The 21550-nt window shown below is 38.4% G+C and overlaps 1 protein-coding gene across 1 annotated transcript in view; it reads right to left on the minus strand.

Annotated features, from left to right (window-relative positions):
- LOC137498472 (relaxin receptor 1-like) overlaps positions 1 to 19613 on the minus strand; it is a 342152-nt gene extending 322539 nt beyond the window's left edge. The window contains exons 1-2 of the mRNA XM_068226010.1: positions 19607 to 19613; positions 19393 to 19524 (exon numbers count right to left, since the gene is read on the minus strand). Coding sequence (XP_068082111.1) covers positions 19393 to 19524; positions 19607 to 19613 — 139 coding nt within the window. The remainder of the gene's footprint in view (positions 1 to 19392; positions 19525 to 19606) is intronic.
- Between the last annotated feature and the right edge of the window lie 1937 nt (positions 19614 to 21550).

Raw genomic sequence — 21550 nt, forward strand, 5'->3', positions numbered from 1 at the left:
GAGAAAAAGAAAAAGGCACATATTGACTGCTTCCATGCCTAATCCAGCCACTACAACAGAGCGAAATGTCCACACAGGTAATATTTGGCCTATGATTTAAATATGCCCAAAATGTACGAGGCTTAATGTGACCTGGATTTTTGAAAACCTCCCTGAAGATCTTCCAGCTTCTGCATCATTTTACCATCAAATCTTTAACACAGAATTTAATCTTGGATTTACTCCTCCTGTGTCTGACACCTGCAACACTGTGACAAAAAAAGCAACAACTAGAGACAACGATACAAGACATCGATTCCGAAGAAATAACAGTATTAAAACAAGAACGCATGAACGCAGAAGTAAGATGGAAAAAACAGTGTTCAAAAAATGGCTGATAACAAGGATTCAACATTCGCTGCTGTTGCCATAGACATGTAGCAGGCGCTTCCCACACCCAAAGTAAATTCTATAATCCAAATTTACAACAGGAAATTATGGACTTATAATGGTATCCACAATATAAAGGACAGAACAGCTTCAGTATATATTTGGGATGAATGTACTGGAAAACGAAGCTCTGCTGACAATACGAGTTGCCTTATGCACTATACTGAAAGCAAAATACCACCAGAAGTGAAGACATTATATATTTTCAGCAATAATTCAAGTGGGCAGAATAAAACATAGTTTTGACCTGTCTCAGATACATCCATACAGATCGTTTCTCAAATATTGAACACGTCTTCATGATCCCAGGCCACTCTTATCTTCGTTGCGATCGTGATTTTGGGAATATAGAACTGTATCTTAGGAGAAGAGAAGTGTCTACTAGGATTCAATAAAGCCAAAAAATAAGAATTTGCAGAAGGAAGATCCCATCTGATGCCATTACGGTAACGAGAGACCAGTTTAATTATGTAGGAATTTTGCAACAGCACATAACGAAGCGGAAACTTTCGGGAAGAGAAAAGAGGTTTGTTTTCTCCAGCAACTACAAAATGGGATTTGGCGTTAAACCTACTTACAGCGGAGAATCTTATGAAGTGCGTTTGCAAAAAGGACGCGTGAAGGGCTAGTATAATCATTTCAATCTTTTGACAGTCAGTCTACCGAATAAGTACGCTAAACCTGAAGTTATTTCACAAGAAAAACGTGCAGATCTTCCCTCACTTCTTGTGTACATTCCCGCGCATCATCATGCATTCTTCACAAATATATTTACTGATCAAGAAAACATGTATCACACACCAGAGGAAGAAGAAGAAGAAAGGCGGCAATTGATGACGACACATTACATTACTGACACACGCATGGTTCCTCACAGCAGAACACAACCTGGATCAGCGCGTAAGCATCTTCGGTGTACTTCATTTTATATTGTATGGTTACATATTGTAATGTTAATTATTTTATTCATTATGTTTTATTGTGCATTCTTTATTATTTGTATAATGAACAGTATTTGAACAATCCTTGTAAAATGTTAACGTTACAGGAAAACAGTTTCGGCTATCACACGCATGAATATATACCTTATTTTAATAACATTGTCGATGAAATTAGATTTCAGAAAGTTTTAATATCTATCGAATAGCATCTTACAAACATGTTTTGCACTATTAATGTTATATTCACATCTGAACAGTTCTTAATGTCTTTATCGATTCTTTTAATAAAGCGCAGTAAACCTTTAATCGCACTGTTTGCCAAGACTACTTTTTGGCGCACACGCCCCTTAGTAAAACGTTAATCACATTTCTCTCCAAACTACCTATTGGCGTATACGCCTTTGCTATTCTATCATCTCAATAGAATTCAATTCTGGGTGGTATGGAAGAAGATGTAATACGGTATGGCCATCTTCGGCTAAAATACTGTCTATTTTATAAGTGCACTGGACTGGTTTGTTCATTTTGATTAATGAATGTAACTGAGGTCTTAACGTGTCCTCGTGGAAATGAATTCCCTTTTCCGCTAACGAGGGTATCATTTCTCTCCTCGATGAGTTTGATGTGGGGGCACGAGTTAGCTGCTTGTTGTGGTAAGGAGTACTGTCTATAATGAGGACGGTATGTTGTACTAAATTAGGTATTAATAACTACCTGAGCCAATTTTCATAATTTGTGATAATTGTGATAATTCCCTGTTAAATCTTACGTAGGCATTCGATACAAAACCAACCTCCCCGCCGGCATGGGTGATGATAATATTCTGTTTCCTTTCGATACAAGTTTAAACAGGCCCTGCAGAGAATTGTCACTCCACCCGTATGGTGCTGTGTGAGGAGTATGGAAGTAAGTCTCGTCCATATAGACAATTGACCGACACTAATTCCTGTACTTTCGGATTCTCATAAAGTAAACAGTTTCGTATTGACCTGATACTGCTTTGTTCATGAAATGCTTTTCTGTTATTCCTTGCCTTCATCTTTTTTTAATAAGTTGTTTTACATCGCACTGACACAGATAGGTCTTACGGCGACGATAGGACAGGAAAGGGCTAGGAGTGGGAAGGTAGCGGTCATGGCCTTAATTAAGGCACAGCCCCAGCATTTGTCAGGTGTGAAAATGGAAAACCACGGAAAACAATTTTCAGGGCTGTCGACAGTGGGGTACGAACCCTTGCCTTCATCCACCTAAATTCTAGAATGAGAAGAATTTTTCGAAATGTGTTTATACTCCCTTCCAAATTTATTAAAGTCTGTAGTTTTGCACGAATCTCTTTCAAAGTGGGTATCCTTTCATCTGTAATATAGAAATTGTTTTCCTACCACGCGGCAAACGATTTGTTTTTAAAAATCTGTATAGTGGCCTTCCATGATCTGGGCCTTTCCTTGCGAGTTGTTGAAAATGAAGAGGATTCCCCTGCTTGGACTCTATCCAGATCATTCTTGATTCGCCGGACGGAAGTAAATGACACGCCTGTTGCTACGGCCACGCCTTACTGTGTGGATTTAAGTTACAATGGAGCACCAGGCACAGTTTGTTTTCCAAAAATTAGTAGACATCATCAACCACTTCGCGAGTTTGACTGTGAAGAACTAATTAAAAGAAATAAGTTTCATAATGATAGATCCGTATTGAACTGTGATTACAATAGAGTAAATTAATGTATTATTTTGGGTCCACCTTTTCAATACAAAATGTAAATAGTTTAAATTACATAGGGACTAGTTTCGACCTAGTAATAGGTCATCATCAGCCTGAAGTAAATTAAAGCGTAAATATCGAAGAAAAAATAAACAATGTAAACACTAGTACAGTCGTTTTAAAAGTGCATACCATGTGGTAGGTAAGGTTCAAAGGAAATCTTGAGGAGGTGAAGGGAGAAAAATTAAGGAAGGAGAAGAAAAGGTTTTTTAATAAATGACAGTAAGGAAATAAACAATATTTGGTCTGGTGGAAGAAAATATTTATGTCATAAGAGAATTGACGCGTGTTGTAATAAGCTGAAGAGAGAAAATGGTGGTAGGTGAGATGCAAGGAAAACTTGAGGAGGTGAAGGGAGAAAAATAAAGGAAGGAGAAGAAAAGGATTTTTAGGATGGGGCTGAGGGATGTGGGAATATGGAAGAATGATTAAGAAAAGTACTATAAATAGAATGAAAAATCGGACCATTAATATTAGATTTTGATTGTCTGAAAAGTTGAATGAGCAGGTCAAAAAGAATGTTCGATTTTTCGGAAATGTCATTAAGATTGAAATTAGGATTAAAATATTGGTCTAGATTTATAAAGCAATTCTCTGTTATGTTCAGGAGGGGTCCTTTATTCACAATTTTGAGAATTACCATATCTTGTTTAATGTCAGTAAATTTATGATTATAATCATTCATGTGTTGACCAACTGCAGAAAATTTATTGTGTGTTTGGGCATTGACATGTTCCAAGTATCGTATTTTAAAACTTCTTCCCGTTTGTCCAATATAAGAAGAATTGCAGCTGTTGCATTTGATCCTATATACACCAGATTTTGAAAAACGATCAGTTCTATTAACAGATGATGAGTTGTGTAAGACTTTAGCGTTATTATTGTTGGTTCTGAAGGAGATGTTAACATCATGTTTTTTAAAAACGTTAGTGACCTTATAAATATCTTTATTGAACGTAAAGGTAGAAAATAAAGAAAATTTTTGTTTTCTTTTTTCACAGTAGTTATAGGACGATGTTTATATTTATTGATAATACCTCATATGAAAGAACTATTGTATCCATTGAGGTTAGCAATCATACGGATATTGTTCAATTCTTTTTTAAGATCACTTTCAGACCTTGGGACCGTATAGGCTCGATGAACCATACTATTACAAGCCGCTCTTTTATGGATTTTCGGATGAGAGGAAACTTGATGAATAGTAGAAGTTGTTTGGGTAGGCTTTCTGAAGATGTTGAATTTTTTTTTGCTAGGGGCTTTACGTCGCACCGACACAGATAGGTCTTATGGCGACGATGGGATAGGAAAGGCCTAGGAGTTGGAAGGAAGCGGCCGTGGCCTATGTTGAATTTTAAGGAATATAGTTGCCTAATGATGGTTAAGTCTAAAAAATATTTATTCTTCGTTCAGATTCAGATTCGAGCGTAAATTTTATGTGTGGGTCAAGATTATTAAGGTTGATAAGAGTGGAAGCTGCGTCTGTTGTGCTTTCATCTAGGATTACCAAAGTGTCATCAACATATCTAGCCCAAAATTATATTAATTAAGTTATTATTATTATCAATTTTAGCATGTTCTAAAAAATCCAAGTAGATTTCGGCTAAGATGCCCGAAGCCGGCGATCCCATGGCCAAACCCTCCTGCCGATAGATAATACCGTCGAAAGTGAAATAGTTATTATTTAAAACCAATTTCAGGATAGACATAAAGTCTTGTATTTCTAAAGCACTTAGGTGGCTGTATTTGCCTAAATTGTTTTCAATGATAGGGTATAATTTAGAGGTTTGAATACTAGGATACATATTAAAAACGTCGAACGAGTGAAGGGAATGGTTAGGTTGGAAATGAAATTTATTAAGATTCTCGATCAACTCCGTAGTATTTTTTAATAAATTTTTAGACAAAAAATGATAATATCTTCTTAGAAACTTTTGAATGAATTGAGAAGCATTATAAAGAGGACTTTGTCTGTAATTGATGATCGGGCGGATAGGAATGCCGGGTTTGTGTATCTTAGGAAGGGCTTTAGCGGTCGGAAGACTTGGATTCATGCTAATAAATTTAGTTTTTTCTTGTTCAGTTAAAAGGAATGAAGTATTTTTAAGAGTTTGTTTAAGAAGGCGTTGGATTTTTGAGTAGGGTCCCTTTTAACAACAGTGAACGAACTGTCAGAAAAGAATTAATATATTAATATATTCGTTTCTTTTCATTATAACAGTGGTATTGCCCTTGTCAGCCTTAGTGACAATAAGATTATTATCAGAAATCTTCTTTTTAAGAGCGCGTAATCGCTTTTGATCAATGATTGATTCTTTATTGGCGATAGGGATGTTGGGGTTCATACTTGAGTTGAGAATGTCGTTAATTTTACGTTTTACTTTGAACCTAACTTCATCCTGTTTTTCGAGGGGTAATTTACTGATGGCTAGTTAAGATTCTAAGATCATAGTAGTAGAGGTGTCAAGCTTATTAAGATTAGGCCAATTGTGATTAGGACCTTTGGCTAAAATTGAATTTTCGTCATCATTCAGAGGAACGTTGGATAAATTAATAATCGGTGGGTGAAATTGAATCGTTGTGCTAGAGGAATTTCTATTATTAGTAGCAAGGGTGTTATTAGATTTAGAACCTTTTAGTATACGAAGTTTCTTATCCAAGGTTTCCTGTTTCTTAGCTAATATGTTGAAAAGTCTATTATCAATAATAGAGATTGGAATAAATTCCATTGAACACTTGAAAGTAAATTTGCAGCTACGAGGCGAGTTTCATATAATCTATGATTTAAGAAAGATTTTTTCTTGTATAGGAATTTAATTTCTTCTCTTAGCCAAATTTTGTTCGTTTTAATTTGGGTCTTAGCAATGTGAGGTGAAGGTCGAAATCTTTTCAAGTTGCCTTTGAGAAAATTAGGTGTCAAATTATACGTAATACATTGTTTAAGAGACTCGATATCCTTGCCTAATTTGGCTATTTTAACTTTTAAACCTAAGTATAAATGGGCTTTACGTTTTGCCTGGTTGGCTAAGTAATTAAAAGAAATAAGTTTCATAATGATAGATCCGTATTGAACTGTGATTACAATAGAGTAAATTAATATATTATTTTGGGTCCACCTCCTCAATACAAAATGTAAATAGTTTAAATTACATAGGAACTAGTTTCGACCTAGTAATAGGTATACGGCGCACTCAACTTTATTCATAAATAAACAACATAACTTCCGCTCAGTGCTTCGTCAATTGGAAGAGTTATTATTTTTAATATATTGCTGCTCAATATCCCACATGGTATGTACTTTTTAAAAGACTGTACTTGTGTTTACATTGTTTATTTTTTCTATATTTACGCTTTAATTTACTTCAGGCTGATGATGACCTATTACTAGGTCGAAACTAGTCCCTATGTAATTTAAACTATTTACATTTTGTATTGAAAAGGTGGACCCAAAATAATATATTAATTTACTCTGTTGTGAAGAACTAGGCTCATTAATTTGCTTTGCGCCAGTGGTATCTCCGAATCCGAGCGCTTTGACAGACTCATTGACAACCCATCCATTGCTGGTGACAGACAGAGCTGATGGCCGGGCCGAGCTCCCAGAAAGAGCTGCTGTATGGACGCAGGACTTTAAAGCAAGGGCTGGCCCGTTTCTATGACGCGAGCGCTGCTGCCTAGTGGCTGCCAGTCGGAGGCTGTGATGTCATTAACCAGATAGGTTACGGTCCGGCAGCTGGTAGCTAACTGTGACTTCCTCTGCTCCTTTCTGTTTACCATCAGTTCCGCACGAACACTGTACTTTAAAATGCTGAATTTTGTAATCTCGTATTTGCACATTAACTGTGAGTGAGTTCCTTGTAGCAGTGTTGCTGTCATACATTTTTTCTTAGAGGTAGAATGAGTTGTGCGGTAGCTACGTGTAAAAATTATTCTCGAAAGACGAAAAATTTGGAATAGCCATGGTTTAGCACAGGTTTCCAAAGGATCCTGTCATATACAAAATTTGGCTGATTAAATGTAAGCAATTGGACTCAGTCAATTGTAAAAATGCATACGTATGTAGCGATCATTTTTCCACCTCTGATTATGAAGATGACTTGAAAAATAATAGTTTGTTAGGATTACCTCTAAAGGAAATACTGAAGTCAAGTCTGAAACTACCAGGTCATGCGGAACAACAGGATACGAGTAATTTACATAATTATGAGTTGCGTCTTAAAGTAAGAAAAAGTTGTTTAGTTGCCTTGGAAAGGCTGGAACATCTAAGCCCAAAGAAATCACGCGCAGAAATATAAGAAACTTCTATGGATTTCTCCCCTCGAAAAGTGAATGAGGTCTGTGTTCACTGTATTCATTACGGCCAATTACTCTAAGGAAATGAATCTATAAAGAAAGCAGTTCACGTTTTTGAAACAAACTTGAATGATCTAAAAGAAGGAGAACATGAACAGACATTTTGTAAAATAATCACCGATAAAAGTCGGAATTATTGCAAATCAATTCGTAAACATATAGGTGAGGTACAAGAATTAAAACGAGAACTGCACGTCGTTAAATACAAAAACGAAAACTCTCCTTTGATGAACTGGCTCGCCCGACTTCTCACACCTACGAAGATGAGGTTGGCACGTGGAGGGAAAATTACTCGATGGACAAGCGAAAATATTTCCTGTCCAGTAATTATAAGGGCCTTATCTCCTAAAGTTGACCGCTTCTGGAAGACCGAGTGAGCGGCTGTGTGGGTCTGGTCACGTAACTGTCAGCTTTCATTCGAGAGGTACTGATTTCGAACCCCACTCTCGGCAACACTGAAGATGGTTTTCCATGGTTTCCTATTTTCAAACCATAACCAAGGCCACGGTCCTTCGCTTCTCGCTCCTAGGCCTTTCCTATACATCGTCGCAATAAGGCCTATCTGTGTCGGTGCGACGTAAAGCAAATTAAAAAGAACCTTCCGGATAAACTTGGATTCCCATTGCCCGCATCAACAAATTTGACCAGGTGAAGCGCGAAGCCTACTTGTGGTCTCAGTATTCTTTACAAAACATACTGAAGTTGGTGTTAAAATTAAGTGAAAAGTTACCAACGGCAGATAAATTTGTTTTCTGAGCTTTGATGAAATGAATATAATCTGGACGATTGTTTATGATGTTGGAATGGATAAACACAGAACACATGTTTTTTTAAATCCTGCTGACTTTGAAAGGAAGGTAAGGTTTTGGCTGAAATGCCCCACTATATCAAACTCTTAAGGAACCACTGTCTGGATGAAGGGATCGTACTGGAAGTTTGTGGCTGAAGTCAGTCATTTTGTGGTTACAGCACTGTAAGCATATACTGGAACCATCCCATCAACCCCATGAAACCATACGAAAACAAAATTGCCCTAAACTGGGCTATAGTCATATGGGACCATACGCCAAGGCGCTTGATGGTATGGGACCTTTTCAGTCTGGAGTCAAATGCCACCTCCTCTGGAAGGCCATATAAAATATAATCAACACTGATGGGTGAACAAATGCTCTTCCAACCATGCGAGGATCGATCGCACATCCCTCCGTTCCGATAATACGACATCTGGCCTCTTAGGGCCGTAGTGTGTTCTTGGCATACTATCAAATAAAATACTAAAACTAATTTATAGGCAGAAGAGAACGGAGGAAACTAGGATGAATTTAACTAAGGCAAATGATATGCATAAAAACGTTTTAACACAATATAATATCTCTTGTTGAAGCACACAATTTATCCAACGTAACCCTGAATAGCAATAAAATAAAATAAAATAAAATAAAATAAAATAAAATAAAATAAAATAAAATATCTAAAATGTCGGATGGACTGAATAGCTAATCTTGGAGATATCACTCCGTTCATTTAAAAATTTTAACCGATTTGATCGTTCTTTTCTTTTATGACTCGACGACAAGTACACCGATATCTTAAAACACACTAATATGAAATATACATTAATAAAGGAATACAAGAAAATAAACAAATACAATACAAATGCAACAAATAAAGGAAGACCACTTTGAGTGGTCGCCTAATTAATTGACTACAATTAACTAATTGACACAAAATAACACTAGTAGACATGACACTACAAAAAAACAAATATAAACAGATGTCAGGTCCGAAATCGAACCCGCATCGCAATGAACAAGAGGACGAAAACCACGCGGCAGAAACCGCACTCGAATTCAGGCACACAATATAAAATAATCCTCTAAGAACAACATAAAAAATAAAATATGTACACACACTACAAAACTTCACTGGAATAACAAAAAGTAAACACTAAATGAAATCTGATTGACTGCACTTCTTGGGGAAAATAAACTTGTGTGTGACGAAAAAATCCTAGGTTTGCCTTGGAACTCGAATCGGTGGTCTCCAGTACGCCACCGAAGTTGGGTCCCTGAAAACCTCTATCTTCATTAGTCATAAAGATTAATCTCATTTCAACAACAATCGTCATACCACATTCGAAAGCTTCATTTACTTACACGTTTTCTGCATATTTGCTTCACTTTAAAGAAAGGAAAGAGACATGGAAATATTTGAGAAAATTAAAAAGATAATATAGAATAGTAAACAAGAAAATCGAAGAGGGTAGGGAGAGTAGAGAAACTAGAAAACAGCTAATGAGGGAACTGAATAGAGTGAAAAAGGAAGCAAAAGATAATTATATGAATGGCATACTTCAAGAAGGTAATGATCACAAAGGGAAATGGAAAAAGCTGTATTCATATATCAAGAATCACAAAGGAAAAGGAATCCAAATTCCTACATTGCTGGGAGAAGGGGGTGAACAGCATTTAACAGATACTGAGAAAGCAAACCTCTTTAGTAGGGAATTCAGAGATTCAGTAGATGATTGTCAGGAGTTGGAAACCGAAACAGAAGATAGAGAGGGAGAGACACAGAGGGAAACAAGAAGCTTCTCATTCACAAATGAAGATATTTTCAGAGAAATCTAACTGCTTCGGCAAGGAAAAGCAGCAGCAAGTGACCAAATTACTGGGGAGGTGTTAAAGACAATGGGGTGGTACATAGTGCCTTATTTAAAATTTCTCTTTGACTATGCCATAAATAATAGTGTAATACCAAAGGAATGGAAGGAATCTATAATAATACTAATTTATAAAGGAAAGGGTGATGAAAGGAAACCAGAGAACTACAGACCAATCAGCCTGACCAGCATAGTTTGTAAAATACTTGAGAGTTTAATATCAAAGTACATCAGAGGGATATGTGATGATAAAAATTGGTTCATGAGGAGCCAGTATGGATTTAGAAAGAAATTTTCTTGTGAGGCACAACTAGTGGGATTTCAGCAGGACATATCAGATCAATTGGATTCAGGAGGCCAGTTAGATTACATAGCCATGGATCTTTCCAAAGCCTTTGATAGAGTGGAACATGGAATATAATTAAAGAAATTGGAGGGAATAGGATTGGACGTAAGGGTTACACGTTGGATAAAAACATTTCTAAATTCATGGGTTCGGAAAGTCAAAGTAGGAAATAATGTATCGCAGGAAGAGGAAGTTTGGAAGGGAATTGGACAGGGTAGTATAATCGGTCCGTTACTTTTCTTAATATACGTAAATGATTTAGGGAATAATATAACATCAAAAATAAGATTGTATGCAGATGACATAATTGTTTATAGGGAAATAAATACCATTGAGGATTGTTCAGAATTACAAAGGGACCTTGAGAGTATCCAACAATGGGTTGAAGAGAATAATATGAAGGTTAATTAAGGCAAATCAACCGTTACAACATTTACAAACAGGTGCTTTAAAACTGAATTTGAATATACTTTGGATGAGGTAGTTATCCCAAGAGATGGCAAGTTCAAATACTTAGGTGTGAGATTTGAAAGTAATTTGCACTGGAAGGGTCATGTGGATGACATTGTTGGGAAAGCATACAGATTGTTACATGTCATAATGAGTCTACTTAAAGGATGCAACAAAGAATTAAAAGAGAAAAGTTACTTAAGTATGGTTCGTCCATTATTGGAACATGCAAACAGTGTTTGGGATCCTCACCAAGAATACCTAATAAAAGAACTAGATGGTGTGCAGAGGAAAGCAGCAAGATTTGTAACAGGGGATTTCAAGAGGAAGAGTAGTGTATCAGAAATGTTAAAGAAACTAGGGTGGGAAACTTTAAGTAAGAGAAGGGAGAAAACTAGACTTATAGGATTATATAGAGTCTATACAGGAGAAGCAGCATGGGGAGATATCCGTTAGAGGCTTCAGTTGGAAAATAATTATGTTGGCAGGACTGACCACAAATATAAAATTAGAAGGAATTTTAGCAGAAGCGATTGGGGTAAATTTTCATTCATTGGGAAGGGTGTGAAGGAGTGGAACAGTTTACCAGGGGTAGTGTTTGATCCTTTTCCAAAATCTGTAAGATATTCAAGAAGAGAATAAACAGCAACCGAGAAAATAAATGAAATGTTAGAAGACATTCGACAAGTGCAGGTTAATGTAAATAAAAAAATGTGTGTGAATAAATTAATTCCATCCCCTGGTCTAAGGAGTTTGGACAGCTAAAGTAGGGGACTGCCTGTAGGGATGAAGTTCAGTGGGGACTTCGAGGGCCCTGGAACCGCTACGTTAGCTGTGAAGGAACTCTGAAAACTGGTGGCAAAAGGGGTTCTGGTTAAGACGCAGCAGGTCGTTATGCTACTTAGGTTCCAGAATGGGTAAAAGATAAGTAAATAAATGCAATGTAAATTTTAATCTTATACCAGTTGTCATTAAAAGTAATTTCACATACTGTATATTAGTTGACTATATTTGTAAGTAGTACAGAAGATATTATAAATAGAATTTTGTAAACAATATAAATTTATTAAGTATCAGCTGTGTGTTTAATAGAAAAAAATTGTTAGCGTAAATTGTTTAATATGGTATTATAGGAAAATTTTCTTCTTCTCTTGTTAATTTAATATTTAGTTCTTGACAATAATGTATTTTAGTGTACCATTTGCCACCGAGGTAGACACCTCATTTGCAAATAAAGAGATTTTGATTTGATTTTGAAATCACCTCAAGCCGTTATTCGTCTTATCACTGCCACATTCTATACTCGTGGATGACCCGGGTTCACGACTAGACGATCGCACATGCGATATAGAGTCCCGGCAGTCGTCTTTACAGCGACACGATTGTCCGTTAGCCCGCTCGAATTTTCACATATTTTCAGCAAGTTTACATTATATCTTAGACTCGAGACCTGCCACTAAGGCAGCATCACAACACATTCGATCACTCATTTCCCTACAAGGAAATACATTTTCTGAGCAACGACGAGGTCAGCACGTCCGTCTGCTGTCAAACCTCCACGGCAAGTCGATGATTCCCCAATAGGGCAGTTCTTAAATAATTTCACCCCGACTCGGAGAGCGGATGGCGGGCATTCCCCACCACATTTTGCATATCTCCAATTCTGCGGGTCCTCCGACATCGGCGATGCGGTCAGACGTGTAGCTCAGAATTCTATGTTGTTTGATCATGCGCAGAAAAAGCAAATTGATCGGTGATTTATGTGATATCGATCAAAGTGACGCTTCTTCGGGGATTCCCCGTCCGGAGTCTGAGTTCCTATCTAGCATGGGTACGCTTACATCATCCTCTTGCGACGCTATTTTATATACGTTGAAATTTTATAATCATTTATAATTTTGGCAGAGGGCCAATATGCAAACATATGGCATGCTGATTTGTCCCTTATTAAGTAATGCAACCATTTTCTAGGAGAATATTAGAAGAAAAAGTAAACAAAAATTATAGGCCGTCCCACTCCAGTCCTAAATTTAACTCAGAAAGCTTCGAGAGTGCAAAATTCCAGTTATATCAGGCATTTTAAGTGTAAAGTTTACGACAATAACAGTTGGATATGTGGCTGTGATATAAGAAATGCTTTGTTTTGTTTTCCTTGCGTCTTATTTGGAAATAATGATAGCCTATCTGGAGTACGAAAGGTGTGAAGGATCCGGGGCATTTAAACGAGTATATGAAGAAGCATTCGTCGGACAGAAAACACATCAATAATATAGTGGACCTAAGTGCTCTAGGAAATGTGAATATTGCAACACAACTTAGTAGGGCATATCACGAAAATTTGAGAGATATTATGCAGAAATAGAGAAGGATAGGTATATTTTGTCTAAAATCATTGATTGTATAAAATTTTGTGGGGCATTCGAACTAGCTTTACGTGGTCATGGTGAGTCTTCCGTATCTGAAAATCCAGGAGTGTTCTTGAGATTAGTTAATTTCATGAGCAGTCAAGACAGTGCCATTAAGGAACACATGGAATCCAATAAGGTATTTAAGGGCACATCAAAAACCATCCAGAATGAATTGCTAGACTGTATGCTGGAAGTCTGCCATGAAAATATACTGGAGGAAATACATAACTTTAAGTACACTGCTATCATGGCAGATGAAACTACTGACGTTTCTGAAGAGCTACAGTTAGCATTGTGTTCAGATACTATTAAATGGTCAACCACTTGAAAGATTCTGGGGATTCCTTAACCCAGATGCACAAACTGCAGATGCAGTATCTGAGTGCATACTGCAGCAGGTAAATAGCATTTTTCGGGTTAATACAGATAAAGTTATCATCCAAAATTACGATGGAGCATCTGTGATGAGTGGTGAAAGACGTGGAGTTCAAAGGAAAATCAAAGCTCACTATCCCCTAGCTAATTACATTCACTGCTACGCCCACCAGCTCAACCTCGTATTAGAACACGCGGCCTCTCAAAATCAAGCTGCGCGCGTATTTTTCTGCAGCCTATCTGCATTTCCTGCATTTTTTTCCAGATCTCCTCAACGTCTGGCAGCTTTGGAGAAAGTGGTAGCACGATGAATTCCAGGATGTTGATCAACTAGGTGGAACTTCAAATCTAGAACCGTCAATGTCGTGCATGAAAACAAAGCTTCTTTGCTGCAATGCTTTCTGGACCTGGTAAAGTCGAAATCTGTAAGGACGGTTCAAGAAGCACGTGGACTCAGACTCAATTTGGAGGACGAAGAGTTCTTATTTTGGCTGTCCTTCTTTCACAGACTAATGCCTCATGTGGATATTTTGTACTCCCAGCTATAGGCAAGATCGAGAGATGCAACAAAAATAGGAAATGCTGTTGGCATTTTTAAGAAGACTGTTGCTTCAGTCAGGGATTCTGTCGATAAAATAGCAAATGAAGTTTCTTCAGAAATGCCACAAAGCGAAAAACGCAGAACGGAATCCTACAGGACGGCTGATGCTAAGGATGTTTGTGATCGAATCACTGAAGAGTTCGGTCTTAGATTTGAGTCTGTTTCTTATTTATAGGTTGCGAATTTATTAGATTCGATGAATTTTAGCGAAAATTCAAAACAGTTCCCTGTAAAAGGAGTTAACACTGTGTGTGACGTATACAGACTCCCAGACAAGAATAGACTAATGACTGAGCTCAGCGTTCTGTATGAAAGAACTGATTTCAGAGAAACTGACGGTGCAGTTCCTTTGCTTCAACTGATCCTGAAGAACAAACTGCAAGATACCTTCGCCCAGATAACAGAATTGCTCAGGATTTTGATTACGATTCCAATGATTACTTCAGAACCGGAAACATGCTTTTCGAGTCTTAAAAGGATTAAAACGTTCCTTCGAAATACTATGTGTCAGGAACGGTTGAATACATTAGCGATGCTATCAAACGAGAAAAAATTATCTCGGAAATAAAGAACTTCATCCAAAAGGTGATCGACAAGTTTTGCAGCAAGAATGATCGCCGTGTGGACTTCGTATTTCGGCATTAGGTGAGTAAAATCAATCTTTCTCGAAAGAAATATTTATCTCGTAGACAATTGTCGAAGTATTCATCTGTTTCCAAATTAATGTTTTTTTGTTTGTTCTGTGTTATAAACTGCGAGAAAAGCTGTTAAAATTGTTGTTATTATTAATATTATTATTACTATTATTATTATTATTATTATTATAACAAGTTTGAAGTAATTTATGAGTTGTTCATCATGGCAATATGCAGATTGAAAACAGCGTGTTTAGCGTTTCTTATAGCACGTAGGACGATTTTTTCACGAGCCGCCACTGCATTTAATCATTTTAACTCGAAAGACTAACTAGATTAGAACAAATTTCAAATTTCTTCAAACTCCCTACTTAAACTGAATTTTAATTATAACTTGTTACAATGATTATGTACACTGACTGACAGAGCAAATGCAACACCAAGAAGGAGTGGTCAGAACTTTATGCCAATTGCAGGGTAGACTGACGTCACTGAGGCATGCTCATGATGTGAAATGCGCCGCTGTGCTGCGCACGAAGCGAACGATAAATGGGACACGGCGTTGGCGAATGGCCCACTTCGTACCGTGATTTCTCAGCTGACAGTCATTGTAGAAAGTGTTGTCGTGTGCCACAGGACACGTGTATAGCTAAGAATGCCAGGCCGCCGTCAACGGAGGCATTTCCAGCAGACAGACGACTTTACGAGGGGTATGGTGATCGGGCTGAGAAGGGCAGGTTGGTCGCTTCGTCAAATCGCAGCCGATACCTATAGGGATGTGTCCACGGTGCAGCGCCTGTGGCGAACATGGTTGGCGCAGGGACATGTGGCACGTGCGAGGGGTCCGGGCGCAGCCCGAGTGACGTCAGCACGCGAGGATCGGCGCATCCGCCGCCAAGCGGTGGCAGCCCCGCACGCCACGTCAACCGCCATTCTTCAGCTTGTGCAAGACACCCTGGCTGTTCCAATATCGACCAGAACAATTTCCCGTCGATTGGTTGAAGGAGGCCTGCACTCCCGGCGTCCGCTCAGAAGACTACCATTGACTCCACAGCATAGACGTGCACGCCTGGCATGGTGCCGGGCTAGAGCGACTTGGATGAGGGAATGGCGGAACGTCGTGTTCTCCGATGAGTCAAGCTTCTGTTCTGTCAGTGATAGTCACCGCAGACGAGTGTGGCGTCGGCGTGGAGAAAGGTCAAATCCGGCAGTAACTGTGGAGCGCCCTACCGCTAGACAACGCGGCATCGTGGTTTGGGGCGCTATTGCGTATGATTCCACGTCACCTCTAGTGCGTATTCAAGGCACGTTAAATGCCCACCGCTACGTGGAGCATGTGCTGCGGCCGGTGGCACTCCCGTACCTTCAGGGGCTGCCCAATGCTCTGTTTCAGCAGGATAATGCCCGCCCACACACTGCTCGCATCTCCCAACAGGCTCTACGAGGTGTACAGATGCTTCCGTGGCCAGCGTACTCTCCGGATCTCTCACCAATCGAACACGTGTGGGATCTCATTGGACGCCGTTTGCAAACTCTGCCCCAGCCTCGTACGGACGAATAACTGTGGCAAATGGTTCACGGAGAATGGAGAACCATCCCTCAGGACACCATCCGCACTCTTATTGACTCTGTACCTCGACGTGTTTCTGCGTGCATCGCCGCTCGCAGTGGTCCTACATCCTACTGAGTCGATGCCGTGCGCATTGTGTAACCTGCATATCGGTTTGAAATAAACATCAATTATTCGTCCGTGCCGTCTCTGTTTTTCCCCAACTTTCATCCCTTTCGAACCACTCCTTCTTGGTGTTGCATTTGCTCTGTCAGTCAGTGTATTTAATAATTTTGATGTGAATGGTTAATTAGGTTGAAACAAATTTCATCATTCAGGGAGGTTCCTTATTAAACTGCATAGGCCTATTATTTATGAACTTGAATCCAATTAACTGGATATTCATTATTAAGAAACCTATATTAATTGGTTTATTTCCTGTTAATTATTTATAATTTTAATGGCCATTGTTTTCTATTATGCATCAATAATTTACTACCCTTGTAAAACATTTTGATCTATGAACTTCTGTTCATAATTATTATCATTCTAACCATCTCCCAGTTTTTATTGCTTGTAAATTAATTTATTCCTATTTATTAAATATTTTTCTTTCCACATTAAACGATCTTGTTTTCTCATTTGAAGTACTGAGTAACATTCGTTACTTGTCAAGTGTTTATTTTCCTTAAGAATCCTGGCCTTTAACTTATATACGTTTTTATGGTTAGCTTCCACAGTTTGTTTATTTGAATTACTGTGGCCAATATAAGTTGAATTTATTGCTTCATCTGGTGTTTTCCTTATTTGTGCCATGTTCAGTTTTCGGACCACCTTTTGATTTCTGAGCTTTCCTTGTACCAGTACAATATTCGTAGGGTTGTCAATCATAGCAATAAATGTTAGCGTTCGGCTGGAGTACATAATAATTTTAGAACTTAACAGACACCAGAAAGACGGAACCCGTTCTCAACAAAGTCAACGGATACACTCATACTGCTGACCACATCTTCATTGGACACATGGATTGCGGCGGACCTAGGTGAAAGTACCCCTAACTACAGCGCGAACGATAAATATCGATATACGTCGCACACTTCTAAGCAGTAAACATATCTTAACTACAGTTTCGATTTTAATTTTACCAACATTCTGCCAGGAAGAACTTCAAAACATAAGTTGCGATTCTTTACATAGGCGAATGCGTTCCTGACATGACTCGCGATATTCTTAGGATGTATATTGCGGTAACTTTAAGGCGCTGGAGTTACGAATTTTATACAGCGGAAAAATATTGAAGTTTAGTTTTGGCGATGACCGTAACTCATTGTGGCTCATTTTGGAATTACGATGCTAATACTTGGAGCCGTCAATATGTGTTAAAATTATCGTTTTCCACAGACTGAAAACCTTCAGCGTTACTTCACTAACTTAGCAAGTGAATCAAATCGCTCACCCCACGAAATCTCTATAGTATTGCAGTTCTGTGAAACGCTTGTTAGTATCGTACGTCCAGAACAACCTTCCAATGAGGACGTACGCGAAGTGAACTTTTAACTTGAAAGATTAACTAGATTAAAACAAATTTCAATTTCCATTAAGCTCCCTACTAAAACTGAATTTTAATTAGAACTTGTTACAATGATTATGTATTTAATCATTTTAATGTGAATGGTTAAATGGGTTGAAACAAATTTCAACTTTCAAGAAGGTTCCTTCTTAAACTTCATAGGCCTAATTATTTTGAAGTTTGATCCAATTAACTGAATATTCATTTAGAAGAAACCTATATTAACTGGTTTATTTCCTGTTAATTATTTATAATTTTAATGGCAATTGTTTTCCATTATGCATCCATCATTTAATGATAAACTCCAATATTTTTCCACTATATAACATTCGTAACTCCAGCGCCTTAAAGTTAGAGCAATATGCATCCTAAGAATATCGTGAGTCATGTCAGGAACGCGTTAAACTATGTAAAGAATCGCGACTTACGTTTTGATGTTCTTCCTGGCAGAATATTAGCAGAATTAAAATCGAAACTATAGTTACGATGTGAACTGTTACAGCAGAAACAATACCCCTCGGAAATAATGCAATTTCCCAGATTTAAACGTTAAAATCTCCCTTGATTACGATGAATAATGTTTCAGATTCATCCGTTGCCTGTCTTACGAACTAATGGACTGTTCTCTATATAATTTAAGAGCACCGGGAAACAAGCAGTGAGATTTTGGCCCTGAACCACTGTGCATTTAACAGACTATCACTCATTTCACGTTTGCGTCGTTGTGCCTAGGGCCAGTATGTGTGGACTACTGAAATCGTAATGCCATTCATTTCATCATTTCTGCAAAGTAAACCGGTCCTGTGCCACTCAATGCCTTTCAGGGCTCTTTTGCGGTCTTCAGTTATCCATAGCAGCACACTTATCACATGATTCCGCGTGTGGAAAAGAACACAGCACTACAAGGTTTATGACCAAGGTATACTACAGCCGATAAGAAGAAACAATGATAAAGAACCCAAATAAAATTATACATTTCATTCTTTCCTGATCGATGATAAGAGCGTTCAGATTACTCAGGTTTCTGGTATGTGCCGCTATGAGTTATGTTAGCTGATATTTTAATGTTCAGAAAACAGTAATGCTTTACAGCTTCGTAATTTTCACTTAACTCCAAGGTATCCTAGATATCCTTCAACAATTAGTTTTGATACCTTGAAAACAATATTTATTTTGTATTTGTAAAATTTCAACAGAGTTACATAAAACTCTACAATGAACACACTTCCAGTTTGTCGCAGATTATTCAGTCATCTAATCAATAATTTTAAATATTAGAGCTTACTGATAGACGAAAGAGGGAAGTACTTACTACAATCCAATTCATCGCTTCCATTTGGGCAGTCCCTGTGACCATCGCAGTTCATTGCTTGAGGGATGCAGACATTTGCATTACTGCATGGATGTAAACCAAACGGACATTTGAATTCATTGTTCTCAGCGTCTGAAATGAAAGATAAATTATACCTTAGTTATGAACCCAAGTAGATTGTAAAGAAATAAATAAGGAAATTAAAGACAAATACGTGGCATGTTGCATGCCACCACTCCTTTCCGTAGGATTGTTGTGGATGCCATGAGGTTAACCGCTTGGGTTTAACCACCGTTTTTTCTAGATTTCGTGATTATTCTTGTAAATTATCTGACTATATACTTCCCTAATCGCCATAGGGTGAATATGATAGCCCTATTCCTGCCTGGATTTCAAAAAAGACCTTCAGTCAGTGCTAACAATTGAACACGAAACACTCTGGTCAGCAGTCAATTGGTCTAAGATAGGCGCGTCCAAACTGCAGCGTTGTGCTGTTAGAACACAGAGACCCAATACCAAATGAGGCGTGTAAAGTGACTGTATTTAATTTCCATTATTTTTTCAGGTAAGTAATCGGCCCAGCATCAAAAAGAAATACTGAAAATCCATCGTCACCACGGCTATTGTCTGAAATAACGTAACGTTTCCTACTTCTCTCGAAAATTATCTGGAGACAGAAGCCAGGTTCCTTGCCAGAGGATCTCCTGATCCTTGGATCCGTGCATATTTTCTTCGTTTCGTTCCTAGGAAGGCGTTTGTGCAGCACGGACTACTTTTAATCACTCTGAGTAGTCTAGGTACTTTCAAAGGGATGTATGAGGAACTTAAACCCCGATTATGAATAACAGTCCTAGTGTGATAACCTCTCACTAAGTGTAAAGAAACGCCTAGAAAGGGAGACAAACCAGAAAATGTTGGAGTAAATTTTGGGTAAAGGCTTTTGTTCATCCGGTGAACATATCGTAGATCCAAGAGGACCACAGGACCGAGGAAGGAATTATAAGGATAACTCACTCAATATAAGATAATGTTATCAGGATGTTTTGAATAACAGAATTGGCTGAAGGAGGAACAATAATGGTAGTGATATAATACTTACGGAATAGAACTGTCGAGACGAGATTTCCAGCATGCGGCACGTTGTTTCAGAGTGAAACAAGCTGCTTCAAAGCTAATACAATTAGTTCAAAGTTGCAATCAACGGCATTTGTAAGAAAGAGAGTTCGCAGGCGAAAATGCGTTTTCTTTTTGTTCTTCTCCTTCCTTCGTTGCGGCCTCTCTAGAACGAAGGGTAGCTTTCTCATGGATTGGGTATTCGTTTTCTCCTCCCAGAACCTTTTCATCCTCTCTCTCCTCCTTTCTCGTTCTTCAGCTGAGATTGTCAGTACCCACTTCACTTGTCCCCCCATTGGTGTTCTTCTATCCTGTTCCTGTATCTTTCTCTGTTGTTGAACTCTGGCATATTAGTTAGTGTATACCTATTCCTCCAGTTCTCCGTCCATTCCCCCTTGTTCACCATCTCAATCCAATCTTTCCTGAGTTCGACGGCCCACTTGTTCCCCGTCTTTCTCTCTTCCTACCCACTATCCCCCTTACTCTTCTGGTCATTCTCCCCACGTCCACTCCGATCATATATCCAGAAAATCTTGCCCTTTTGAGTCTTATTTCTTCTTATATAGTACTCATGTTTCGGTAGAGTTCGTCCCTTGATCTTCGTTCCCATCTGTGACCTCTTCTTTCCTTGGTCCCACTGTATTCCTCAGGAATTTTCTCTTTTCTTTCTCCAGTTGTTCTGCCTCCCCGTCCTCCTAGTGTCATCTCTTCGGCCGCGCACAGCACCACGTTCCTCACTGTTGTCTTGTAGTGCCTGATCCATGCTATATTTCTTTAACAGTATTGTACACTTCCCTGGTCACAAGGTAGGTGGTATTAGTATTTCTCAACCTCCATTTTATCCCCGCGCTGCTCCTGATCCTTTCCGTTACACTTTCTCCAAGATACTAAAACTAGTCTACCTTCTGCGCTGTGCCTTCTGGTATTTTTCAATAGCCAGTAGTGTTGAGAGTCTTCGTCTTGTCGTGGGTAATCCGTAGTCCTAACCTCCTGGATATCTTGCTCACGTTGTGGAGTTATTTCTTTTCGTCTTCTTCTTTCTCGC

The sequence above is a fragment of the Anabrus simplex genome, chromosome 2, assembly GCF_040414725.1.
Source record: "Anabrus simplex isolate iqAnaSimp1 chromosome 2, ASM4041472v1, whole genome shotgun sequence".
Classification (NCBI taxonomy): domain Eukaryota; kingdom Metazoa; phylum Arthropoda; class Insecta; order Orthoptera; family Tettigoniidae; genus Anabrus; species Anabrus simplex.